The sequence below is a fragment of the Hipposideros armiger genome, unplaced genomic scaffold, assembly GCF_001890085.2.
Source record: "Hipposideros armiger isolate ML-2016 unplaced genomic scaffold, ASM189008v1 scaffold_1757, whole genome shotgun sequence".
In the NCBI taxonomy this organism is placed as follows: domain Eukaryota; kingdom Metazoa; phylum Chordata; class Mammalia; order Chiroptera; family Hipposideridae; genus Hipposideros; species Hipposideros armiger.
In genome coordinates this window covers 57,457-83,707 of record NW_017733107.1, presented here as the reverse complement: position 1 = coordinate 83,707, position 26,251 = coordinate 57,457, and the positions used below count along the sequence as shown (strand labels likewise).

At 36.5% G+C, this 26,251-nt stretch overlaps 1 protein-coding gene across 1 annotated transcript in view; it reads right to left on the bottom strand.

Annotated features, from left to right (window-relative positions):
• The window catches only part of CENPC (centromere protein C), a 59,497-nt gene that overhangs the window by 4,242 nt on the left and 29,004 nt on the right, over positions 1-26,251 (bottom strand). Inside the window, exons 10-16 of the mRNA XM_019634585.1 lie at positions 22,060-22,208; positions 20,779-20,861; positions 16,241-16,300; positions 13,262-13,366; positions 12,386-12,514; positions 6,126-6,221; positions 3,688-3,842 (exon numbers count right to left, since the gene is read on the bottom strand). Coding sequence (XP_019490130.1) covers positions 3,688-3,842; positions 6,126-6,221; positions 12,386-12,514; positions 13,262-13,366; positions 16,241-16,300; positions 20,779-20,861; positions 22,060-22,208 — 777 coding nt within the window. The remainder of the gene's footprint in view (positions 1-3,687; positions 3,843-6,125; positions 6,222-12,385; positions 12,515-13,261; positions 13,367-16,240; positions 16,301-20,778; positions 20,862-22,059; positions 22,209-26,251) is intronic.

Sequence of the window (26,251 nt, the reverse complement as noted above, 5' to 3'; positions counted from 1 at the left end):
GGATCCAAGTAAGAGTCTTAAATCGCTGAATCTATAGTGGTTCTCAATTTGGGCATGATTTGGCCCCTCGGGGGACAATTGATAACGTCTGGAGACAGTTTTGATTCTCACAACTAGAGGGGTATTACTGGAATCGAGTGGGCAGAAGTCAGAGATGCTTCTAAATATACTACAATGCACAGGACGGCCCTCCTACAACAAAGAATTAAGCAGTCCAAAATGTCAATAGCGCCATGGTTGAGAAACCATGGTCTATAGGTTCCTCCTGGTTCTTTGTTTTTCATTCCTTGAAGCTTATTTATTTAAAAAATGAAGCAGCAAAATTTGTTGTAAAAATCTTTGTTTGCACAGCTAAATTTTGCTGATCACAACCCCAGAGTGTCATTTGAAAGGTCCACTATTCTTCATTTCCAGTAAATTGACAGTTAGATCTAGCAGCTTAATCAAATTCAGGTATTATGGGGTTTTTGGTTTTGCTTGCTTTGTTTATGTTTTTTTAAGGAGGTATCAGAATCAAGACTACTTCATAGATATTGTTGTATTCTTCCAACGAGAGGCACATATCTGGTTGTATTCTTCCTTAGATGTTAGCAGACACTGATGCTCAATGCCTAGATCCAATAGTTTATCAGAGGTTGCAAAATGGTAATATTTTAGTCTAACATCCTTCTCTATTTATTAATTAGAATATTTCTAACAAGGGCAAACTTCTGCTCGTCTATCATTTGGTTAACTAATAGTAGTTTACATGAGCATATAATGTTTATTTCCTTTAATTACCATACTTGTCAAAATGAGTTGGCTTCCTAGAATTCTCCAACAGTGATGAATTAGTTTTTCTTTTTGTAGTAGTCTTACAAATTCACGGATTTAGATTGTGTGTCAATTGATGTGTATCAACCCACTAAAGTTATTCTTATTGATACTCAAGTTTTCATATCTTTGTCCAGTGAGAGCATCTTCAAATTGGATCCTGAGACCTTATGACCCAATCCTAATGGTCTCTGATAGTTTGCTATCAAGAATGATAAAAATATTCCAAGCTCAGCCCCAGGACTGTTAAGGAGACATTTTTCTAAGAAACGCTGTTGCTGTTGTTGTCACTTTTTTGGTTTTTAGTTCTGGAACATTTAGTGTCTAATTTTCAAATATTTCTACTCTTTGCTCATTTGGTTTCCTCTCTCTTCTGGTTTTTTCCTGCTCTTCATATCACTTAACTTTCATATTTTCTATTTCTTAACCTCAACTTGTCTTCTGGGAGAGCTCCCCTAGTTAATTTGTTAATTCTTCTGAGGATTGATTTTAACAAATCTACTACTGCTTCTCTCTCTCTCTCTCATGGAGATTCTCTAGCACTGAGTTTACAGGAAACAGTTAATGACTTATGCTGCTTTTCCATCTTGTCCCTTTTGTTTCTCAAAAGCATATATTTAAAAGTGTTTCCTGGGCCAGCTAAGTGGCGCGTTGGTAAAGAGCTGGATTGGGAGCGCCAGCTCTGAGCAGCAGGGCGCCGGTTCGGATCCCACATGGGGGCCAGTGACACTGCCCTCTACAGCTAAGATGGTGAACAACAGCTCAACTTGAAGCTGGGCTGCCATAAGTTGCCTGTGACGACGTAGGCTGCAGCCCCTGCTGCAGTGGGCTGCCGCCAGCTACCATGTGTGGCTAGCAGCCAGCATGAGTGGCTGGCAGCCAGCACAGCTGCCGTGAGCGGCCGTCCAATGGCCGGCAACCGATCTGCCTCACTCGGGAAGAGCTCAATGATCACAGTACCAACATGGGCCAGTGAAGCAATGTCCTCCACAGATAGACTGAAGAACAAAAGGACAGCAACTTGTCCGTTCCCCTTCCCTGATTCCCAAATGCTGTTCCCCTCCCCCAATTCCCCAATAAAATCTTTTAAAAAATAAATAAATAAAATAAAAGTGTTTTGTGTTTAAAAAACATAAAAATACTCCCCTTATTAAAAAAATTATTTTACTGATTTTCACTATAAAAAGTTAAAGGCAATATTTAGAAGATATAAAAATCAACCATAATCACCTAGTAACATCTTATTTTTCTATAGTTCCTTCAAGTTTGTCATTTTCATTTTTAAATTCTAATAAAAAAAGAATTTTTTTTATCTCGCAAAGTTTGATTAATGTTCACACTAAAGGTTTTCTTATATGGCTATTCTTTAAAATAATATGTGCTTAAACTAATATAAAAATGCTTAGTATAGTCCCTGGAACATGTAAGTGCTAAATAACTGCTTATTATCATATAATGGTATATCTCTTTACTGAATCAAAATATAAACATAACCATTTTCTTCCTGCAGCACATTTCAATGGTTTCTAATTTTTGCAATTACTGCCAATGTTACAATATCTACATATGTTAACTTCCCTTTTATTTTCCTACGAAAAATTTCTGAAGTGAGATTCATAAGTCAAAGGGCACAAGTATTTTTCTAATAATTTCTACTAATTCGGTAATTATAAAATAGCCTTTGGTTTTAATGTGGATTCCTTTGAATGTTAGTCATGTTAAATACTTTCAAGTATTTATTATTAAAATCCCCTTCTGTATAATAAAGGCATTACAGTTTAATGGGTATTTGTTATAATAGTTCAATGATGACATTTCATAATGCTTATCTTCACTATTGATTGTTCCTTAATGATTGCACATGAATCATCTATTACTGTAGTTAAATGTATTATTTTTACTCTTTTAATAATACCTGGAGATCTGTAACATTCTAAGATTGGATTAAAGAATACTTTTAAATATTTTAAATTTGGATTCTAGTTATACTGATGTAGCAAATTAATCTTTGGCTCTCATATGTACCTTTTATTTTCCTTGCCTCAATTTGCCATTCATTGTTAATATAAATTGAAAGGTCTTGATACTCTCTTTTCCTCTTTTTCAGCTTTTTATTTGTCAATAAAAAGAATTGTTTGAATGTGATATTTCCAATAACTCATGATTTCATAGGTTCTTGAAATGTTACTTACTGAATAATATGTGTTAAATGTATTTAAAAAATGCTGGTACAATATCAAATATTCTTAAAATTTGGTGATTTTCATATTCTATAATTTTCAAATTCAAAATGTAGAAATATAACATATATATCAAACCAGGGCTGCAAGGGATGTGTGTCTCCAGCAAGAGAGAGATAGACACAAAGAGACAGCAATTGACTGACCCTGAATCTCATTATAACTTCGGCCAGTAATACTGCTATTTACAGTAATGTATTATTTAGTACTTACTGAAGCAACTAGCTTCTAGTCCTCAGTCTGCTGCTAACTAGTTACATGATTTTGAAGAAGTCTTTTAACTTCTTTATTGCTAAACTGCATGGTAGAAGAAATGAGATTTAGACTTAATCTCAATAATCCCCTTCAGTTCTAAAATTCTAATGATTTCTGTGAAAACCTATATTCTAAGATTCTTTTACATAAAGACCATTCCTTAAACTTCTGAATCTCAACACACTATACACAGAAAAGGAACTTTTAAATAACCATTGGTTGACTGACTCTAAACAGATTTAACAAATAAAAAAATTATCTGTGCACTATGGTAATAAGATATCATTTCTGAGGAAAAAACATCTTAATGCCTCATCATGCCCAATAAATCAGAATTGTACCAATAGCAGAACATAAATATATGGGGAAATATACTCACCAATATATCTAGGCCAACATGCTGCTTTCCCTTTTCTTGATGTGGCCCTAATATCAATTTTCCAGTAGAAAAAAGGGGTGTATCCAATGTTTTATATACTTTCAACTCACCATGCTCAATTGAAAATTGATATGTATCTCGTGGCCTTAAAAGATCTAAGAGGAAAATATTAATATAAATATAAAGCAATAGTGATGACAATGCTCAAACATATAACATATACATACATAATTACAATAGTTATTTCTAGATATAAATCTGCTTTAGAAAGACAGGAGTGATTAAGATCACTGACTCTGAAGCTTGAATGCCAGAAGTCAAATCCTGTCTTTGCCTTCCAAGCTGTGTAACTTTAGCCAAGTTACTTAACTTCTCTTCCTGTGCCTCCCACTCCTTGCCTATAAAATGGGATAATAATAGTTCATCTATGTTGGAGTTATAAATATCAAATGAGTTAATTTATGTAAAGTATTTAAAACACTGACAAAAAGTAAGCAGTAGGTAAGTCTTACCAATTAATATACTACGGTGTGTTAAAAAAATACAGTGAGTGTTTAAAAAAAAGAATTATTACAGTAAAAAACACATTGCCATTAATCCCCCTCAAAATACTCCCCCTCGCTTCGAACACACTTATCCTATCATTCTTGCCATTTTCTGAAGCAGTTCTGGAAGTCCTGTTTCGTGAGTGTCTTTAGTTGCACTGTCGTGGCTGCCTCGATGTCCTGAATCATTTCAAAACGTTTACCTTTTATGGTCATTTTGACTTTGGGGAAGAGCCAGAAGTTGCACAGTGCCAGATCCGGTAAATAAGGTGGATGAGGACACACCATAATGTTTTTATTTGACAAAAACTGCTGTGCCAGAAGTGATGTGTGACATGGAGCACTGTCATGATGGAGGATGAAACTGTTTGCCTATTTCTCAGGCCATTTTCTATGCATATTGTTTCTTAAAAGCTCTAATAAGTTCACCGTAGTGTTTCTGGGTACAAACTCAGCTCGCACAATTCCATCAAGGTCAAAAAATACAATTAAGATCACCTGGATGGCACTGGGCAGCAGCATTCACCATATTTTTTTATCACACCTCATATAATGTCAATATTATTATTTCCACTATAGCGCAAATGAAAAAAATAGCTAAGAGCCAAGAAAGAATTCCGTATCTTTAAAGAGTTTAATATAGTCCACAATATAAAATTATCATCATCATACCAACAGATTTCTTTGCTTTTGCTTAACTGATTATTAAATAACAAAATCTTTATTTATCAGGTAAAGGCTCTAAGTAACCAGAGTTCTAGCTGTTGTTCACAAATTACTATCTCCCTTTTAAATTTCCCTTTTACTTACAAATTTTCCAGTTCTATAATTAATACATTCTTCAATCATCAGCTCCTGACTGTTTCCTTGGATATTTGGGGATGTTAGTAATACCATGGTTTACAGGATACAAAAAATACAGACTCAAGAAACAGACAAAAAGTGATGAACTCTTAAAAACACAACTTTTCAAACCTGGTACATTATAGCAATGTTTTTAATTAAGACACTAAACAAAATTTCCTGTACTTCTATCTCTGCTACCAAAGAAACAATCTGAATACAGCAATAACTTTTATTACTTAAGAAGTAAAATGGAACCTATTTCACAGCCAAAATTTTAAGTGTGAATACCATTACTATCTCTCTAGTTTTAACCTCCTTGTTAGGCTAAATAGTCCTTAATACTCACAGGCATAGTCATAACAGTTAAGACTTTTAAACATTTCCTATATACAAACATTGCCTGGTTGATAAATACCTGATCGTCCCCTATTTACACCACACTATAGCAAATCCCTTGGGATCTCTCATGGTCGTCTAGAAACTAAATGTTTAATGCGGGTTAAATATACCAGGAGACTTCTGGGACATTTTGCTGACCCTAAGGTTAAGTGTTGCATTTGTTTGGCTGATTGATGCCCCTGCTAGTCATCCCCCCCAAAGATTTCATGTCCCAGGTACCATTATTAGCATTTCATGGCCAAGAAGTTTATCTAAATCTTGCCCACATTTCCTTCCTGGTCTCCTAGTAAAAGTGTTTCCTAGTGTCTGCCACCTAACTTGTTACAATTCCCCATAAAAAGCCCTTGTCACCATGTGCCCAGAGGCCTAGAACCTGTTAGGGGAGGCAGTACTTCTGATGGTAGTAGCACTTACATCCCAGAGGATATAGATACATGGTGCAATATGTCCCCTAAAAGTTGTTTGCCATCAATGTTCCCCCAGAGTAGCCCTCATATAGCCTGCTTATTGGAATGAGACCCTCTACTGGACTTTGGCTCTTAAAGAGCTGGAAAGAGCAAGGGAGAGTAGACAGGCCAGTGATCAAGCCAGCAGTTTGTCTTCACTAGCTGTTAAATTAAGCTTTTTCAATATCATCCTTGATCTTACCCATGAGAATCATCTTTCTTGTTTCCGGGTCCTTAACTCTCGTTGGCTGCAAAGGATCTCCCAGAGGTATATCCAGGTTTACTACTAATTTATTCTCTGCAAAAGAAATACAACTGATGGGTGGGAACACACAATGCAATATATAAATGATGTATTACAGAACTTGGAACCTATGTAATTGTATTAACCAATGTCAGCCCAATAAATTTAATTATAAAATACAACTGAAATACAAACTGCATAAAGTTCTTTATAATTAAAAAAAAAAATCTAATATGAAATACAGCTATGGACAAGTTTTAAAAGAAAATTACCAGAGGCATAAAAATCTCTTCCTATTTATAAATTACCACTCTGATAAACAATAACCCAAAAACCAAAACAATTTAATACAGAAGCAAAACATCCTAAATTTCTTATTTCTATAAGCCTATTATAACATGACAACTCTTAAACTCTTGCATCATCAAGAAGTTAAATGATGTTTTGCATATTATCTAAGAGAGCTAGATGTATGTAATACACTTTAGAAAGGATTCATCAAAAAGAGTATTTTAACCATAGCTGGGCATGGAAAAGGGAAGCTTCATTTGACAGGCCAAATTTACTCATGTGGAGATGTTTTATACTATGCTTTCAATCACTTTTGCTTTTAAGGATAAAATCAGTTTGGACTTCTGGTAAGGAAGGCAAAATATGGAGCTGTTGTGCTTGCCATCCCTCATATACACATCAAAATTACAACTACTGGGTTGTCGGGAAAGTCATGACGTATTTTTTCTATGTTTTTCGTTGCAAAAATGCGTCATGACTTTTTCGACAACCCAATAAATTACGGAACAACCCACCCTGGGGAACCACCTGAAGACTAGCTGAACAGAATGCCTATAATGAAAGATATAAAGAAGAAGCCACACTCCTACAGAAACTGGTAGGAGGAATGGAGATGCAAAAGGATCTAGTCCCATAACCACATGTGGCAATTCAGAATCAGGAGGGATATCTTGGCTGCAGAGGCTCCCCCTGAGGAGCGAGGGGTCCCAGCCACACACTGGGCTCCCTAATCCAAAGCAACAGTGCCCAGAAGAAGAGTCCCCACAATGTCTGGCTGTGAAAATCAGCAGGGATTCCGTCTGGTAAGATTGAGGGCTGCTGGAGACACATGCATCCTCTTTAAAGTCCCAAACACAGAGTCACTCACCCACAAACACTCGCCCTAAGCTCCAGAAAAGGACAGCAGCACAAAAAGGGCCAGGCAAATATTGTCTGGCTTCCAAGCGAGGGCTGGAGGGGCAGCTGTATCAGGGAAAGAAGGACTGGCAGGCACCAATGTTCCTTTGTTGAGATTGCCCTACGCAGCCTGCAGGTGCAGGCAGGCACCAATTTTGAGTCTCCATTAACCTGGCTAACACCACTCACCCCACCCTGGTGATTCCCTGAGAACCCACTCTACCAAACACACACACCTGGCCTGAACTTTTCAGCAGCTGTTCTATGTGAGCAGCTGGCCTTGGTCCATGCTGTGAACTTCCTAAAATCTCTCAAAGATTCACACACCCCAAAACAAACAGCAGCTGGCCTCAGCATGTCCTGTACCTCTTGCTAAGTGGCCCCAAGCCCAGCACTAGTGGCAGCCGGCCTCAGTGTGCAGCAGACCGTCTCCAGGCACCTCCAGGCCCAGCATGGGCAGCTACCACCCACAGATCCCTTTTTAGTTCCTACCAGGTGGCCTCAAGCCAGGTACAGGCAGCAGCTGACTTGGGTCTGTACTGGAGAGGTTCAAAAGAAGCCCCAGAACAAACACACCTGGTAGCCAGCTTCAGGCCACACCAAAGCATCACCCAGTTGGCTCCACAAACAACACACCAAAACACTGGATAAAAAAGGCACTAGAACACTGCTACAAGGAATCCCACTCTGTGGTGTCAGCCTGTATACTATTGTCACAGTCAGACCTCACAGCCAATCAGCCTGAAGGCCAATCCCACCCACGGATGTTCCATCAACAATAAAGGCTCAACTGAAACAGCAGGGCACACAAAACCCACACGGGAAATACCCCTGGAGCCAACTGGCTCAGGTGACGAGGGAGACTATGCCACTGGGCCCACAAAATACCTACTATATAAGGCCACCCTGCCAAGCCTGGGAGACTAACACATTTACCTAATATGTAGAAACAAACATAGGGAGGCAGCCAAAATGAGAAGATAAAGAAACACGTCCCATTGAAACAACAGGACAAAACTTCAAAAAAAAAAAACTAAACAAAATGGAGACAAGCCATCTACCAGATGAAAAATTAAAAACAATGGTTATAAGGATGTTCAATGAACTGAGAGGAAGAATGGATGAATTCAGTGAGAACTTACACAAAGAAATATAAACTGAAACAAAAAACCTCAGAAATAAAGCATACAATAACTGAAAAGAATAAATTTTTATTTAGCGAGAATCAACAGCAGAACAGGTGAAACAGGACTGAATCAGCAATTTAGAACACATCGTTGTGGAAAACACCCAATCTGAACAATAAATAGAAAAAACTATATTTAAAAATGAGGCTCGTTTAAGAGACCTTGGGACATCAACAAGTATAGTAACATTTGCATCACAGGGGTACCAGGAAGAGAAGACAGAGAGCAGGGGATTAAAAACCTATTTAAAGAAACAATGACAGAAAACTTCCCTAACCTGATGAAGGAAACAGACATATAAGTTCAGAAAGCACAGAGAATCCCAAACAAGATGAACCCAAACAGGCCCACACCAAGACACATCATACTTAAAATGCCAAAGGTTAAAGACAGAGAGAACCTTAAAAGCAGCCAGAGAAAAGCAGTTAGTTACCTATAAGGTAGCTCCCGTAAGACTGTCAGCTGATTTTTAAACAGAAACTTTGCAGGCCAGAAGGCTTTGGCAACAAACATTCAAAGTGATGAAAAGCAAGGACCTATAACTGAGATTACTCTACCCAGCAAGGCTATCATTTAGAATCGAAGGACAGATAAAGAGCTTCCCAGACAATAAAAAAAGCTAAAGAAGTTCATCACCACCATGTCAGTATGACAAGAAATGCTAAAGGGACTTCTAATGAAGGAAAAAAAAAAAAAAGGTAAAAAATATGAATAAGAAAATATAGGAAAGAAAAAATTCTCACTGAAAAAGTAAAACACATAGGAAAAGCAGTGGATCAACCAACTATGACACTAGTATAAAGGTTAAAAGACAAAAGTAGGAAGATCATGTATAATTACAACAGTAAATTATGGAGTACACACAAAAGAAGTAAAAAAAAAAGGTAAAAACATAAAGGGCACAAGTAAAAGTGATAGTGATTTTGTTATGTGTTCAAACATAAGCAACCATCAACTTAAAATAGACTGCAATAAACATAGCTTGGTATATATGAAGCACATGGTAAAAACAAACCAAAAATCCACAAGAGATAGATACAGAAGAAATAAAAAGAAAGGAATCCAAACACAAAACTACAGAAAGTCATGAACACACAAGAGATGAGAGCAAGAGAGTAAGACACAGTGAAAAACTATAAAAACAAACAGAAAACAATTGATAAAACGGCAATAACCACATACCTATTGATAATTACCTAAATATAAGTAGACTAAATGCTCTAAGCAAAAGACATAGGATGGCTGAATGTATTAAGAAAACAAGACCCATACATCTGCTGCCTACAAGAGACCCACTTCAGATTAAAAGACACACTGACTGAAAGTAAAAGGATGGAAAAAAATATATATTTCATGCAGATGGAAACGAAAAGAAAGCTGGGATAGCAATGCTTATATCAGACAAAACAGACTTTAAAACAAAGGCTCTAACAAGAGACAAAGAAGGTATTTCATAATGATAAAGGGGTCAATTCAACAAGAGACTATAACCCTTGTAAACATTTACACACCCTACGTTGGAGCACCTAAATATATAAAGCAAATATTGACAGACATAAAGGGAGAGATCAACAGTAATACAGTAATAGTTGGGGCCGTACTAAATGGGTAGATCATCCATTTAGATCACCCAGACAGAAAATCAACAAGAGTGGTTCTAAGCGACACACTACAACACACTGATTTAGTATTCGAACTCCTAGCCACAGCAATCAAACAAGAAAAACAAATAAATGGCATCCAAATTGGTAAGGAAGAAGTAAAACTGTCATTATTTGCAGAAGACATACTATATGTAGAGAACCCTAAAAATTCCACCAAAACACTATTAAGAACTGGTAACTGAATTTATTAAACAGGATACCAAATTAATATTCAGAAATTGGTTGCATTTTTATACTCCAGTAACAAACTATCAGAAATAGAAATTAAGAAAACAATCCCATTAAAAATTACATCAAAAAATAAAATTAAATTTAACAAAGAAATAAATTTAACAAAGGAGGTAAAAGACTTGTACTTGGAAAGCCATAGGCACTGAAGGAAAAAATTTAGGAAGATACCAATAAATGCACACATATACTGTGCTCATGGATTGGAAGAATTAACACCATTAAAATATCCATACTACCCAAAGCAATCTATAGATTCAATGTAATCCCTATCAAAATACCAATGGTATTTTTCACAGAACTACAACAAATAATCCTAAAATTTATATGGAACCACCAAAGACCCTTAATAGCAAAAGCACTTTTGAGGAAGAAGAACAAAGTTGAAGGTACCACACTACCTGATATCAAACGATACTTCAAGGCTACAGTAATCAAAACAGCATGTTACTGGCATAAAAACAGACACAGAATAAAGAGCCCAGAAATAAATCCACATCTGTTTAGTAAATTAATCTATGACTAAAGAGGCAAGAATATACAATGGGTTAAAGACAGTCTCTTCAATAAATGGTGCTGGGAAAACTGACAGATACATGCAAAAAATGAAACTAGACCACCTTCTTACATCACATACAACAATAAATTCAAAATGTATTAAAGACTTAAATGTGCAACCCCAAACCATAAAACTCCTAGGAGAAAATATAGGTAGTAAACTCTAAAACTGTTCTTAGTGATATTTTTTTGGACACATCTACTTGGGCAAGTGAAACAAAAGAAAAAATAAATGAAACCACATCAATCTAAAGAGTTTTTGCAAAGGGAACCATCAACAAAACGAAAAAAGCAATCTACTGAACTGGAGAAGATTCTGCCAATGACACATCTGATCATGTTACTATCCCAAATATATAAAGAAGTTATACAAGGTAACAACAAACAACAAACTATCTAATTAAAAAACGGGGAGAGGGGGCCGGCCGAGTGGTGCATCAGTTAAGAGCTGGCTTGGGACGCCAGAGGGCCCTGGTTCGGATCCCACATATGAGGGCCAGTGACACTGCCCTCTACAGCTAAGATGCTGAACAACAGCTCAACCTGGAGCTGGGCTGCCATGAGTCGCTGGCGACGGCGTAGGCTGCAGCCCCTGCAGCAGTGGGTTGCCATGGGCTACCGTGTGTAGCCAGCAGCCAGCGTGAGCGGCCAGCAGCCGCAGTGAGCGGCCGTCCAGAAGCTGGCGACTGATCTGCCTCGCCAGAGAAGAGCGCAATGATGGTGCCAACTTGGGCCAGTGGAGCAACGTCCTCCACGGCTAGATTGGGGAACAAGGCGACAGCAACTTGTCTGTTCCCCTTCCCCCAATTCCCCGGCACTGTTCCCGTCCCCCCAATTCCCCAATAAAAATCTTTAAAAAAAAAAAAAAAGAAGTACAAATTGGCAGTTACAAAAAAAGTCATGGAGATGTAAAATACAGCATAGGGAATATAGTCAATAATATTGTAATAGCTATGTATAGTGCCAGATGGGCACTAGACTTATCAGGGGCGATCACTTCATAAGTTACATAAATGTCTAACCATGATGCTTTACACCTGAATCTAATTTAATATTGAATGTCAACTACAATTGAAAAATAAAATAAGTAAATTTAAAAATTAAAAAAAAAAAATCAGTTCACTTTCAAAATTTCAGGAAAAAAGTGGACATTAAAAAGTGAATAATGCAATATATAGATGCTATATTATAGAATTGTACACTTAAAACCTATAATTTTACTAACCAATGTCACAATAAATTTAATAAAAATTTTTTTAAAAGAGTGAAATTACCCTAATGTATCACATCTGAAGTTTTCAGAGGTAAACTTCAAAATTTTCAAACAGCTACTTCTCAAAGCACCGTTATTTATAATAAAATCTAAAAGTTACTTTCAGAAATAAGTTCATACTTCTTTCATTGCTATCAGGACAGATCCTTTTCCTATTAACTATTTCGTTGACTTTTTTCATTTCTCCTTTTGCCTTCCTTTTAGGCGATATCGTGTCTGGGGACAGTATTCCACCAATCACAAATCCTCCTGAAATTTAACAACAAAAAAGATAAAAGTATCATACCAGGGAAAGTGAAAACTTTGAAACAGAACTCTTTAAATTAATACAGCAATTTCAAAGTATAAAGATACATAATTACTACATTCTACAGCTAGTAATTCAAATAACACAAATACAAACCAATTTCACTAATGTCTCTACTATCCTAAACCTAGAAGCACTGATGAAATATGATTGAATGACCTCTGTTGCTTTAAATCAAGAGGCATTAGTGAAGACTTAAACAAACAAAAGGCCAGCAACGAACTATTTATAGTAATCCACATTTGAGGTTAGTCTTTTAACTTATCAACAAAAGGAAGTAACTACAAGATAACAATGACTATACTTTCTTGCCCACCCTCTACCAGTTCTGCAGAAATATATGATGAGAGCATGGTCTGAGAATAATGGGAATACTTAACCTTTGCCAGTTATAATTTTCTCATTTCTGATTTAATGCTTAATTTTATGTAATTAGAAACCTTGTTACATAGAAATAATAACACCTTATAAAGCCATATACACACTTCAAATTATTACTGAAAAGAAATAGAAATCAACATCTCTATAGTAATCAGATTTGAGTCTTGTCACATTTTGGGGGGATGGTGATTAAATGAGGTAACGCATGTAAATATGTAGGACAGTCCTTGGCACATAATGTACATAAACTGTAGCAATCCTTCCTCATGATTATTTTTCATCGTTAGACATTAAAGCATAAATTTTACCTGATGGCCTTCCTTGATAATCTATTCGTTCCCCTCGCCAGTATTCCAAAGGTTTCAATCGTATTCTCTTGGTCCTGCGCACATTTGGTGTGTTGGAGGGTAATACTGTAAAAAAATATTTTACAAAAATGTAGACATATAAATGTTTAGCTGGATAATACTCTGCAGTGGAAAGACTGACATTACCTTCTTGAACACTAATAATGCTTCTATATAAACCACTAGAAAAACATTTTAAGACATATTTGTGCTAATAAAGAAACATCAATGAAAAACTGGGCTATCAGCTTGGCAAAGATTTAAAAACTTGGCAATACCCTGTGTTAATGATGTTAAAGGTACACAGGAACTTTCATATATTTTAAGTAGAAATATAAAGTGACTGAAGACAATCTGACAATACTGTAATTATAATACTCTCTGACTCAAAAATTAAAATGACTATAAAATGAGTTTACAATAATTTTTACAAAAATGGACAAAGCTATAGGTACAAGAACATTCACAGTAATACTATTTATAATAGAAACAGAAAACAAAAATTAAATTGAAAACCATATAAATGGTTTTATATGGTATAAATGGTATATAAATGGTTTTAAATGGTATATAAATGCTCCACAATAGGAAATCTGTATATTGGGGATAAAATATGTGCATACATTTGTATGTATACCACATATCTCCTCATTTTATTTGAACAATGCAAAGTTCTACATACTAAGTTGAGTTTGTTGGCTATATAATCAAATTCGTATGTTCATATTTTTTGTTCGCTAGAGCTGTCTAATTCTAAAAATAGCTTATTGAAATCTCCCATTCTAACCATATTGTTTAAATGAAAACCTTGCTTTTTTTTAGTTTTTTCTTATGCATTTTAGTTGCTAGGTTGCTTGGTGCATAAGAGTGTATGATTTTTGTCTTCATAAACTGTTCATGTCATCATTACATGTCCTTCTTAATCCTGTTCAGCACTTAAATTCACTTTGCCCAATATTAAAACTGCACTACTATTTTATTTGTATTTATTTATATGTATATGATAATATACATATCAGACACTATCTAGCAGAAGCAGAGAGAAATTCTTCCTTGGTGACTTTGAAGAAGCAAGTTGCCATACTGTGATGGGGCCTATGGAAAGAATCATGCAGCAAGGAACTACAGGCGGCCTCTAGAAGCTGAAAATAGTGGCCAATTGCTGATAGAAAACAGGCCTACAGTGTCAAGGAACTGAAGTGTGCTAACAACCACACGAGCTTGGAAAAGGACCCTAAGCCTCAGATGAGACCACAGCCCAAGCTAACACTTTTGAATGCAGCCAATGAAAATCTTGAACAGACGAACCACCCAATCTATGCCTGGGCTCTTACCCAAGGAAATCATGGGATAATAAATATGTGTCATCTAAGCCACTAAGTTTGTGGTAATTTAGTACACAGCAGTAGAAAACAAATATACATTATTTAAATTTAACCAAATGTATCTCTAGAATAACTCTTTACCACTGTTTCCGCTCTTTGGACTCAGTTCTGATTTATATGATACTTGTTTAGATGTCTAATGAGAGTATTTCACATGGAAGATACTAAAGTGAATCTTACGTTATCTGAAAAGTAAACTTGATTATCAGAAAGAAAAATACCTTGGGGAGATATAAGATTATTAGATTGTTAATACATTTCTGAAAGTAGGCTATAGATATTATTTTATTTTTCCAATGTTACACAGATGAGCAGTGCGAGTCATTTAACTTTTACATTCTCTCTGGAAACTTCCCTCTATTCCTTAAGCTTTAAAAATTTTATTCACTTATGTCTAGAGGTATATCTTTTTCAATAATTATGAGTGGCAGTTGGTAAACTCAATCAAACTGCAAATTTAAGCCTATCTTTAATCCAGGGAAGTTTTCTTTACCTATTTTCTTCAACTGTTTTCTCTCATCCATCTGTTTCTTTTTTTCTGGAAATCCTATTATTTGCATGTTTTGTCTGCTCTCTTCATGTTATTTCCATTGGATGTCTTTTTTCCCTCATAGTTTCCATCTTCTGTATTTCTGCTCTGAGGAATGTCTTCCATATCAACATCAGCTATTAATACTAACTGACTTTTTAAACTAAAAAATTATGACATTTTAGTACCAGAAAGTCTTCTATGCTACAATATAACTGAATCTGTGCTCATGTTTCTTTTGTTAAACTTGTTATCCATGTACCACAAAAGTTATAGCTCACCAGAAGTTGACTACTGTTCTTAGACATAATGCTTGATTTTCCTCTCTGGTTGCTGGACACCCTGTTCAGGGACTTTTTTTCTCTTTGCCTACTCCTGACTCTTCATTCCACTCAAAGACAAGCATTAAGCACTGCAGGGTATGGCAGTCTTTTTTCAGAGGGCTGGCAAAACACTGAGATGTGAGTTTGTAGTTGAAGCCATTAGAGAAAGCCTCACTCCTACTGGTTCTCTTCAGGTACAAGCACAGGAGCATCCAAAGCCACTCTAATCCCACAAAGAGGGAGGTCCCATGAATCCTGATTGGCAAGTATCTCTTCGGGAACCATGGAATTTTAATCCTCACATGGGCTTCTAGATGGGTGCCCCTGTGCCCAGCCTACTACTTACCTATCCTACTTATTGTTTTAAGAATGAACTGGATCAAAATGGGAGGAAAAGTTGTCATGGATACCATCTAGCTAGCAGCTATGTATTATAGAATTCTCCACCCTACATTCTTAGCCTAGATGGGATCATGCTCCTTACTATGGAACAAAGAGTGAGGGCTACAGGATTTATTGGTGGATAACAAAGAAACTCAGTGGCCTGTGACGATTTACTGTGAAATTCATAAAAAATAAATATACAATTTTAATTTATCTGCCAACTAATTGAAATATTTGTCCCCACTTGAGAAAAATTAAGTTACATTTAGAAACACAGGTTTTATAATATGAAAACATTAAAAGACGGAAATAATTTTACCTAATTTGTGATGTATTTTGTTCTCTTGTGTTGTTTTAGATCTTGTTACTATTGAGTCATCTGCAAAACACAAAAGATAATAACCTGAACTATGACTACTAATTCCATGTTGAGTTAAAGTGTATTACTTGGTCAACTTCAGCATAAGTATATTAATTAAATAAAACTTGACCTGACAATGCATTTTATTTCTCCTGCTTTTCACTGTTGAGGAATAAAAACTAATGAAAAACGGTACAACATTTCTCTAGATTCTGGTACAATGAATATATCTAAAGAGCATAGCAGTTAAAAATAAAAAAACAAACAGGTTTCTATTGCTCGTGGACTTCAGGTGAAATAAGCCACTGGGTAGATAAAAATGCAGGGTGTGATAATTAACAAATAATATGCCAATAATGTAATCTATGACCTTTAAAGTTCTAAAATAGTTTAACTTGACTGAATTTAGCAGTGTGCCAATTAGCTTAAGGGCTCTCAATTTCAGTGTGGTAAGTAGTATCTAAACACAGCTGCCACCAATTCTTTCCCGTCCTATGCCCAAATGTTCTTTATCGAGAGATGAGGTCTAATTCCCTTCTTGAATTTCTACTTGCCATAATGACTTGCTTGACTAACTAAATGCAGCACAAATGATGTTCTGGGACTTCAAAGGCTAAATCCTAAGAAGATATGCAGTTTCTACTAGGTCTCTTACAACTTCACTCTAAGGACAGCTACCATATGAAGGTTCATTACACCAAGACTGCTGCACTGCGAGAAAACCCATCTTAACCATGTGGAAAGGTCATGTGGAGGAAAAGAGATGCTTGGCCAGCCCCCAACTATTCCAGCCACCCTGATTGGGTGCCAAATATGCAAGTGAAGTCACCTTGGACTTCCAGCCCAGTTGCACTATCAAATTACTCCAACCCCAGTAGCTTGCATCTAACTACAAATGCATGAAAGAGCAAGTGAGAATTGCCCAGCTAAGCCAAGTCAAACCACAGAACCATGAAAAATAAAAAAACAATTTTATTAAAAGCCACTAAGTCTTGGGTGGTTAGTTATACAGCAATACATAGCTTGAAACTTAAGTCCATGAACCACCTAAAATTTTTGATACAATTTTGTATATAACATTCATTTCCTTAAAAATTGGTCTAAGCTTTCTTTATATATTCTCATATGAGTCCATGATAGCAAGAGATTGTTAAGAATGACTGAATTAAATATTTTATAAAATTGCTAGTTTGCAAGAAACTTTAGTGATCATAAAATCTAATTATCCTGTCCAGAACAACCAAATCCATAGAGATCAAAAGTAGATTAGTGGATACCTCGGCATGGAGGGCGGGGGGTTGAGGGAATGGAAGGTACCTGCTAAAGAATATGAAATTTCTTTTGTGGGGTGATGAAAATGTTCCAAAATTTACTGTGGTGATGGTTGCACACTACTGGATTATATACTATAAATTGGTTAATTGCATGATATGTAAAGTATATCTCAATAACGCTGTCACACACACAAAAATCCAATTTCTCATGTAATCCCCACTAGAACAAGTAGAAAGCTAGTTTCTGCTTGAAAATTTTCCCACAGCAGTGGGCCTTGGAGGCAGCTGGTGGGGTCAGAGAAGGAACAAAGCAAATAAGTAAATATACTGAGGATAATGGAAGCCAGGTTTGTCACTATCTGAGAAGGGGTTTATAAAAATGGAAAAGGGAAAGTTAAAGGTATTGGACCGGAATTGGAGGTACTGCTGTGAACCAATGATTTCTAAATATAAATACAGAAATAGATATAGATGCTTATGTATGTACAGTGTAGATATATGTGTGTATCTGTTTTGTATCTTAGTCCACGAAAAACACCCATAAGCAATGATATCCCAGTAACAATTATCACACCCAGATCTGAGCTTCTAAATGCCATCCTCCACTAAAAAGTAATTGGTTCCTTAAGAAAAATAACTGATTCCAGAGTTGAGGCGGGGGTCCTAGAACATCTTATGCCGAAAAATAAGACAGTATTCAAAACATGATAGAAACATGACAAAAGGACATAGGGACCAGTTGAAAGGACATCTACTGGCCAAAGGGGGCATAATTTGAGTATCAGAATGAGTGATAAAGATTACAATCCATTGAATAAAATAGAAACCTAGTAATTGTCCATAATATGAATACATGAATAATGAATAATAGGGAAGGGGTAAGAAAAACTGTTTCTTATAGAATGCTAATTAATAGAGAAGGAATTAGGGAAATTGAAAATAATTTGGAGGCACGGCCGAATGGCTCAGTTGGTTAAGAGCTCGCTCAAGAGTGCAAGCTCTGAGCAACAGCGGTTCGAGTCTGGCCCAAGCTGAGCTGCTACTGAGCTGCCAATAGATGGCAGGATGGCTCAACTAAAAAAAAAAAAAAAAAAAAAAAATAATTTGGTATCCTCATTAGTGGATGATAATTCAGGTAGGGGTCTTCAACAGATACCAAGATTGGTGTGGAGGTTTGAAAAGGTACAAGTTATTGAAATAGTATCAGGATATCACTCCACAAACAAGTATCAATTATGGAAGAGAAAAAACTGTACCTTTAAAAGGGAAACCTGACAATAACTTGAACAGGTGATCAAGACTAACATCGCCAGTAAGAGATGGGTCAATACTGTGTGACGCCTTACGTGATGCACACAGATCACAGCACCATTTCTGTACTGTTTCTGTCATGTGTGCATGGCTGGCATCTGATCAACGGGAAACATCAGAAAGACCTAGGGTGAAGGTCATTCTAAAGAATGAAAAGCTTGTACTTTCTAAAAAAATGTAAAGGTCAGTAAAGTTAGAAAAAAAGCCTAGGAACTGTTCCTTATTGAAGGAAACTGCAGGAACAGGAGGGCTAAATGCAATCCATGATCCTGGATTGGCTCCTGAACCAGAGAGGAAGAGGAACACTGATGGAACTGCTGGGGAAACCTGCCGCATGTCAGTAAAGGAGTATCGCTAAGTCCTCACTTAAGGTCGTGGATATGGTCCTGAAAACTATAACTTTAAGTGAAACAACATATAAGGAAACCAATTCTACCACAGGCTAATTGATATAAATAAGAGTTAATTTCTTATGTCATATTTCTGATCACAAAAACCAAATCCCCAAACTTCTAAATTAAGACCCGAAACACTTCCAATATTAAACACTGACAAATATGAGCTATACATACAGTTAAGAAAGATTAATAAAAACAAGTTAAGATCATTCTTTTCCAACCGCTTATCCCAGTTCAGGGTCGCAAGTGGCCGGAGCCTATCCTGGACATTCAGGACTCAAGGTGAGAACGAACTCTGGCCAGGACACCCTTCTATCACAGGGTGCACTCACACACACCCACACACACTCAGACTGGGGCAATTTTGAGTTCTATGCATACTTTAGAACACAAAGAAAACCTTAATAAGTTCAAAGAATAAATAATAACAGGCCAAAGTTCCCTAGAACAATGAAACTAGAAATTATAACACAGAGCAAAACAAAACACAACATTGTAAAATAACAGCCAACATTACACATTTAACATATACCAGCTATTAAACTAAGCAAGGAAGTATTCATCCTTATATCAATCTACGGGATTGGAATTTATATCACCATTTTATAGATAAGGAAACTGAAGCTAACAACATTGAAATTTCTAACTCAAGATAATATAGCTAATAAGTGACAGAGCTGGCTTCAATCCCAGGTTCCTAACTCTGGAGATTAGGTTCTTAACTGATATACTCCTAAATAACTCCTGGGTCAAAGAAAAAGCACTATAATTTAGAGTGCATTGCAAGAAGAAACTGCATTAAAAAACAAACAAAACAAAAAAAACCCTATAAAATTAAGCCAAAACTATACTCAGGAAAACTCACTGCTTTTTTTTTTTTTTACCAGATAAAAAGTAGCAAAATAAATTAAGCATTCAACTTAGAAGAGAGAAAAAAAAAATACATCTAAACATGGAGAAAAACAGAATTTAAAAGGAAAAGGAATTAGTGAATTAAGGGGAAAAAAAACATTATAACAGATTATATTCCAAGCACACATTCTTTAGGGGCATAAAAAAAAAATTATAAAACCTTCCATGAAGATGCATTTTTAAAACTTTATTATGGAACATTGCAAACATATTCAAAATAGAGAAAATAGTATAATGAACCTGATACAACCATCACTCAGCTCCAGTAATCAATACATGACTAATCTTGCTTCATTTATACCATTATGAACATTTTTAAATAGTGGAGTAGATATCTTAAGTGACAATTATTTCATTATGTCATACTTCAAAGAAAGGATTATCATTCATCTCTCTCATTCTTTGTCTGTCTTTCTCCTCCCTCCCTCACTCTCTCCCCTATGTATACGGTCCTACAAATCTCTAATATAGTTTAGCTATTAAGATTAAGTACTCAATACACACTTGCCATTGGTTATAATTTAAATAAAACACAGCATACCTAACTCCATATGCACAATGCCATAAACATCAAGACAGTGGAAAATAAACAATAACTTACCTGAATTTTGCTGAACTTCCTCATCACCTACATCAGAATTATTCTTTCCAGACATTAGATAATTCTTGAGCCTAAAAGGTCCACTTGAGAAAAAAAAAGGAAGCCATAAAATTTGTGCTTTATAATGCATATATCTAATTATTTACCTCAATGGTCATTTTTCTCCAAAACTGACAAAGGTTTTTTTTTCTTATAAAACCAATAGCAATGTTATAGGTCACTAGGAATATACGTACTTATTTGCTGCATAAAATAAAGAATATACAATTTAATTCTATAACTGACTGTCAAACATGATAAAAACTGAATTTTACAATCTTTTAAACTAACTCATGGATCAGTGTTATGAATTTAAGTCAAATCAAATAACATTCTTTAATAAAAATCAAATTATAAGAAATAAGACAGAAATCAGCTTAATAAGAAAAAAACAAACAAAAAAAAACTACCACAGTCAAATGGAACTTAAAATACAGTCCAGAAATTGTTCAGAGGTGATTCAGCTTATCTCAGTCCTAGACCCCTTTCTTCCTATTATAAACCTATTATGAGCCTAGTAGTCATAACCCACTAAACAGTGGGCAAAGAAATCTTAGCCATCCATTAAAAGTGTGAGAATCTACTACAATTTACCATTCCTCCATTTTTTAAGAGTGTGTGAGTGTGTGTGTGCGTCTGTGTGTATGACTTCAGATATTGTAAAAGTAGGTTAATTTGGTTTGCTCACTGAGTGTGCTTGCTTTAAACGTATATCCACAAATTCTTAGATACTGCTCCTCTCAAGAGGTAGGGTCTAATTCTCCTCTCCAGGAATGTGGTCTGGACTTAGTAACTTGTTTCTAACGAATAAAGTGGAAGTGACAGTGTGCAACTTCAGAGACCAGGTCATTAAAAGGCACTATGACGTCTATTGTATTCACCTTCTCTTAGATAATTTGCTTTGTGATGAGCCAGCTGCCATATTGAACAGCCCTATGGAGAGGGCCACATTACAAGGAACTCGGGCCTCCAACTAACAGCCATGTGAGCAAGCCACCTTGTAAGTAAATCCTCTGGTTCCAGTCAATCAAAGGATGGCAAACCAAATAGGTATCTTGAATGCAACACCTGATGAGAATCCCTGAGCCAAGCTAACCAGCTAAGACTCTCCCAGATTTCTGACCCACAGAAACTATGAACCAATAAATGTTTGCAACCCACTATTAAGCTTTGGGGTAACTTGTTACACAGCAATGAGTAATTGATATAGTAAGTCCCATTATCCTTAGAACACACAAATACCTTCCTTCCAAAACTAAAGTCTTAGGCTCTCCAGAATCTGAATCAGACACTTCTGCTGTCTTGCATGGATATTCCCTGGTCTGAGGCTTTAGATGAATATTTTTTGCAGTCACAATATTCTCCTCATTTTTTGAGCTTCCTGTAACGCTATAAAAATGAAAAGTTTATAATTGTTTACATTTCTTCATAAAATATTTCTTCCAGATACAATACACAGGTGGATAGACAATATATTATTATTAACAAGTATCAGCTGACCCTGTTCAGGTCCTAGAACTTAACAACTAGCCCAGGAAGGAAATGTAATTCTAGGACCCACCAAGAGTTCTAACTTGAAAAATTCTGATAAGAGAAATGGTACAGACCTGGCCTAAGATGGAAGTGATGACAAGACACTGGGACACATTACTGACAGGCAGCTTATGGTGTATACCACAGTTAATCTATCATAGTTTTTAAAAAAAATCCACAAATAACTGAAATTGTTTTCTCTGGTACACCTAAACAGCCTAGTGGGGAATGGTAGGGTGTTCAGAAGGGCCCAGTCTCATCTCTTTGGTAGCTACCAGCTAATTACGTAGTTTACCTCCAATATAAGAAACAAGATACACTATTCCTAGACCACATAATTTCCTCTCTTCTTTTACCACTCTCTTAAAAGTCTTATGTTTTATTTGTTTCTTGACTCAGTTTACCAATCTATTCTTATCATAGTGAGAAAACAATTTGCATACAACATAAAGAGCATGCAAACTTCTGAATATTCTTTGGCAGTTTATTCCTGGAGGACCTACTGTCCCTCTAGGTGCTACCATCACAGCCAAAATAAATAAAAAGGATTATAAGACAATACTATGAACAATCATATGCCAACAAATTAGATAACCTAGATGAAAAGAACAAATTCCTAGAAACACACAAATTACCAAAACTGATTCAAGAGGAAATAAACAGTATCAAAAGACCTATGACAAGAGAATGAATCAGTAATCAAAAAACCACCTAGAAAGAGAAGCCCCGGGTTGCCAATGGTAATGGGAGCGGGGAGGCCGCCTAGGAGAGTCCCAAGCTCTAGGCGCGGCAGAGACTCGAAGGCTGGGTTGCTGCGAAGGGCTTGCCCCTCACTTCCCGCAGCCTGGAGGTGCCCAGGGCCGTGACCTCGACGGCTGACTTTCCGGCCTTTCGACGGTCTGTTGGAGCGTCGGGCGCGCGCGCCCCAGACTTAATTTCTCTTCCCTCCCGGAGATAGGCCGACAGCACCAGCACTTCCAGGTTCTAGAGAGCTTTGAACGACCGTCTCCCCACCTCGCCTGTTTTTTTTCCCTCCTCTTATATTCTTAGTAAAAAAAAAACTCCAGTATAGCACCTTTTCCATTAAAAAAAGAAGAAAAGAAAGCTAACGAAGTCGTTGAAAGAGCAGTGAATTGCAAACTAGAAGGCCTAAAATCGTCAGGGAAGCTTGTTGCAAGAACGCTGTCTTGGGCGCGACCCCCAGAAATCCCGAATCACGAAGGTTCTTGAAATCTGCCGTCTTTACCGGCACTTTAGGAGTGATCACCGACAACTCTTAAGACACTGTCCTAGAAGGAAGAGGCAAAGGTGTAGGATGAGACAGATTATTGCAAATACCAGGAGTTTGGGGCTGGGTGGGTGAAAGCCATTGAGTGGGAATTTCAGCAGGTTCTGAAGACAGAGGCTTTATGAGGCAGATGCAGTCCCTGGGGAGGCAATAAATAAGCTAAGAAGGGAGCTCAGTGCGATAGACACTGAAATAAGGAGCACAGAGTGGGGAGCTTTCTGAGAGTCTGGGAGACTTCAAACTGAGGAGAAGGGTTTGGTGTTAGCCCTGACTTATGATTAGATACGGTAACTGAGATAATGTTTTTTGGGTTTATGTTGATTTTGGCCACTGCACAGTGCAATTTAAAATGGATCACAGTTGGGACCTGACAGCCTGGAAAGGATGTGAGAGACGAGAGACGTGGTTCCACTTGCTTAGTTTATGGATGGAGAGACTGAGAACCAAGGTCATATGTTCAAGACCTCAGAAGGCTGGGTGGGGCCAACTGATGCTTGAATCTGTGATAAGACTAACCTGTTTTCAAGAGCAAAATCAGAAAGCAGATGTGAACTCTTTTGGTACAGCGGGTGTTAAGTCATATTCTGGTTTCAAGAATTTCATTTTTCTTTTTCATTTCTTACCACATTCATTTTATTTAATGTAAGGGATCTACCAAATTATGTACATGGCTTAGTTGTCTCAAGAACTGAACTCAATACTTTTTTAAACTTGAAACTTTCATTGCTAGAACGAAGTGGCAGTAGATCAGTTCTGTAGAATAAAGCTAACTTAACAAAGGGATGGTGTCTTTAGAAAAAGAGGTGCTGTGATGAAAACACGTTTATTAGGTCAAGGCGATAAAACTGAAGTAATTAAAATGGATAACTTTCAATTAAGGCAAAGTAAGAGCTAGAAGGAAATAGTATTTTTGGATGAGGAAAGGCAGCTCAGAAAAGTAAGGGTCTTGTCCAGTAACGGAGGCAGCAAAACTCATGATTACTTGCAAGAGTTTCTTGACCATTTAGTCCCACCCAAATGCAGGTTATTGTGCTCTCCCTTCCAAATTTATCCTCACCTCTCTGGATATAAGGCCTCTCACACTCTGTTTAGGGGAGATTATGATTGTCCCCTGACTGTTGAAAAACGGGAGGAGAAGGAGCAGTTTGGCAATTTGGATGGGGCATGGCAAAGTCTTGGAGCACAGTCAGGAGTCGGCTTAGATGATCTAGGGATGCTATGCAGGCAGTAGCCCATCAGAAAAAAAAAAGAAAAGAAAGAGAAGTCCCAGCCCAGATGGTTTCACTGCGGAATTCTACCAAGCATTCAAAGAATATGTATTCTTCACAAACTCTTTCAAAAAACAGAAGAGTCTTCCCAACTCACTTTATGAAGCTAGTATTATCCTGATACTAAAACTCGACAAAAATCAGAAAAAAACTATAGACCACAAAAATTCAACAAAATACTAGCAAACCAAATCTAGCAATATAGAAATAGAATTTTATATTGTGACCAAATGGGATTTACACCGGAGATGAAGTTTGATTTAACATCCAAAAAACAATTAATGTAATACATCATATCAATAACAAACAAAAATCACATACTCATCTCAATAGATGTGAAAAAAGTATTTAACGAGATCCAACCACTTTTGATAAAAGCACTTAGGCTTTAATAAAAGCACAAACTAGGAATGGGCTCAGCAAAGGTACACATGGGATTCCAATGGTCACTATAATGTTTTGCTTCTTAAGTGAGGTCATTGGGGAATCAGGTGTTACTTTTTTTTTTCATACCTGAAATATTCCATTAAAAGAAACTGAATGAGAAAGAAGACATGAGAATGGTGTGGAAAAGTTAAATAGAATGTATATGGGATATCTTTTAGCACCATAATGACATACACTAATATACTTTATGACCCTCTGTCATTCATTTCAGTACATCCCAACACCTTACAGGGTCTCACACATACTTAGTATTTGTTAAATGAATGAAAGAATGAATGCTATATCATAAGCACAAATTAAGCATAAGAACAATATTTAATTCACTAGGTTGTTAAGGGGTGATAAGAATTCATTGAAAGCACCTAGCAAGTACTCAGCATATAATAAGCACTCAAAATATGCTAAATACTATCATCTTAGGAAGAGAAGTACTACGATGTATTCCTAATTATTAAAATCACATTAACCTCACTTAAAAAAAAGCAAACTGAAGTGTATACTTACAAATGATTAAGATGGTAACTTTTATGTTATGTATTTTTACCACAGTAAAAAAAAAAAAAAAAGAAAGCAATTCTCAGGCAATAATGTTTATCTTATTGAATTTATCACTCACATCCCATGTGCCATATATTACTCCCTATTTCAATATGAGGAAACAAATTCAGAGTACTACATTGCCTGGGGCATAACCCAGCTAATGGCAGAGCCTGAATACCAGGTCTGTCAGGCTGCAGAGACCTCTACACTAAACTGCCTTTCTATGATTAAACAACATAGAAAAACTATTAAATGCTGAACACAGGGCCGGCCGAGTGGCGCATTGGTTAAGAGCTGGCTTCGGATGCCAGAGGGCCCCGGTTCGGATCCCACATATGAGGGCCAGTGACACTGCCCT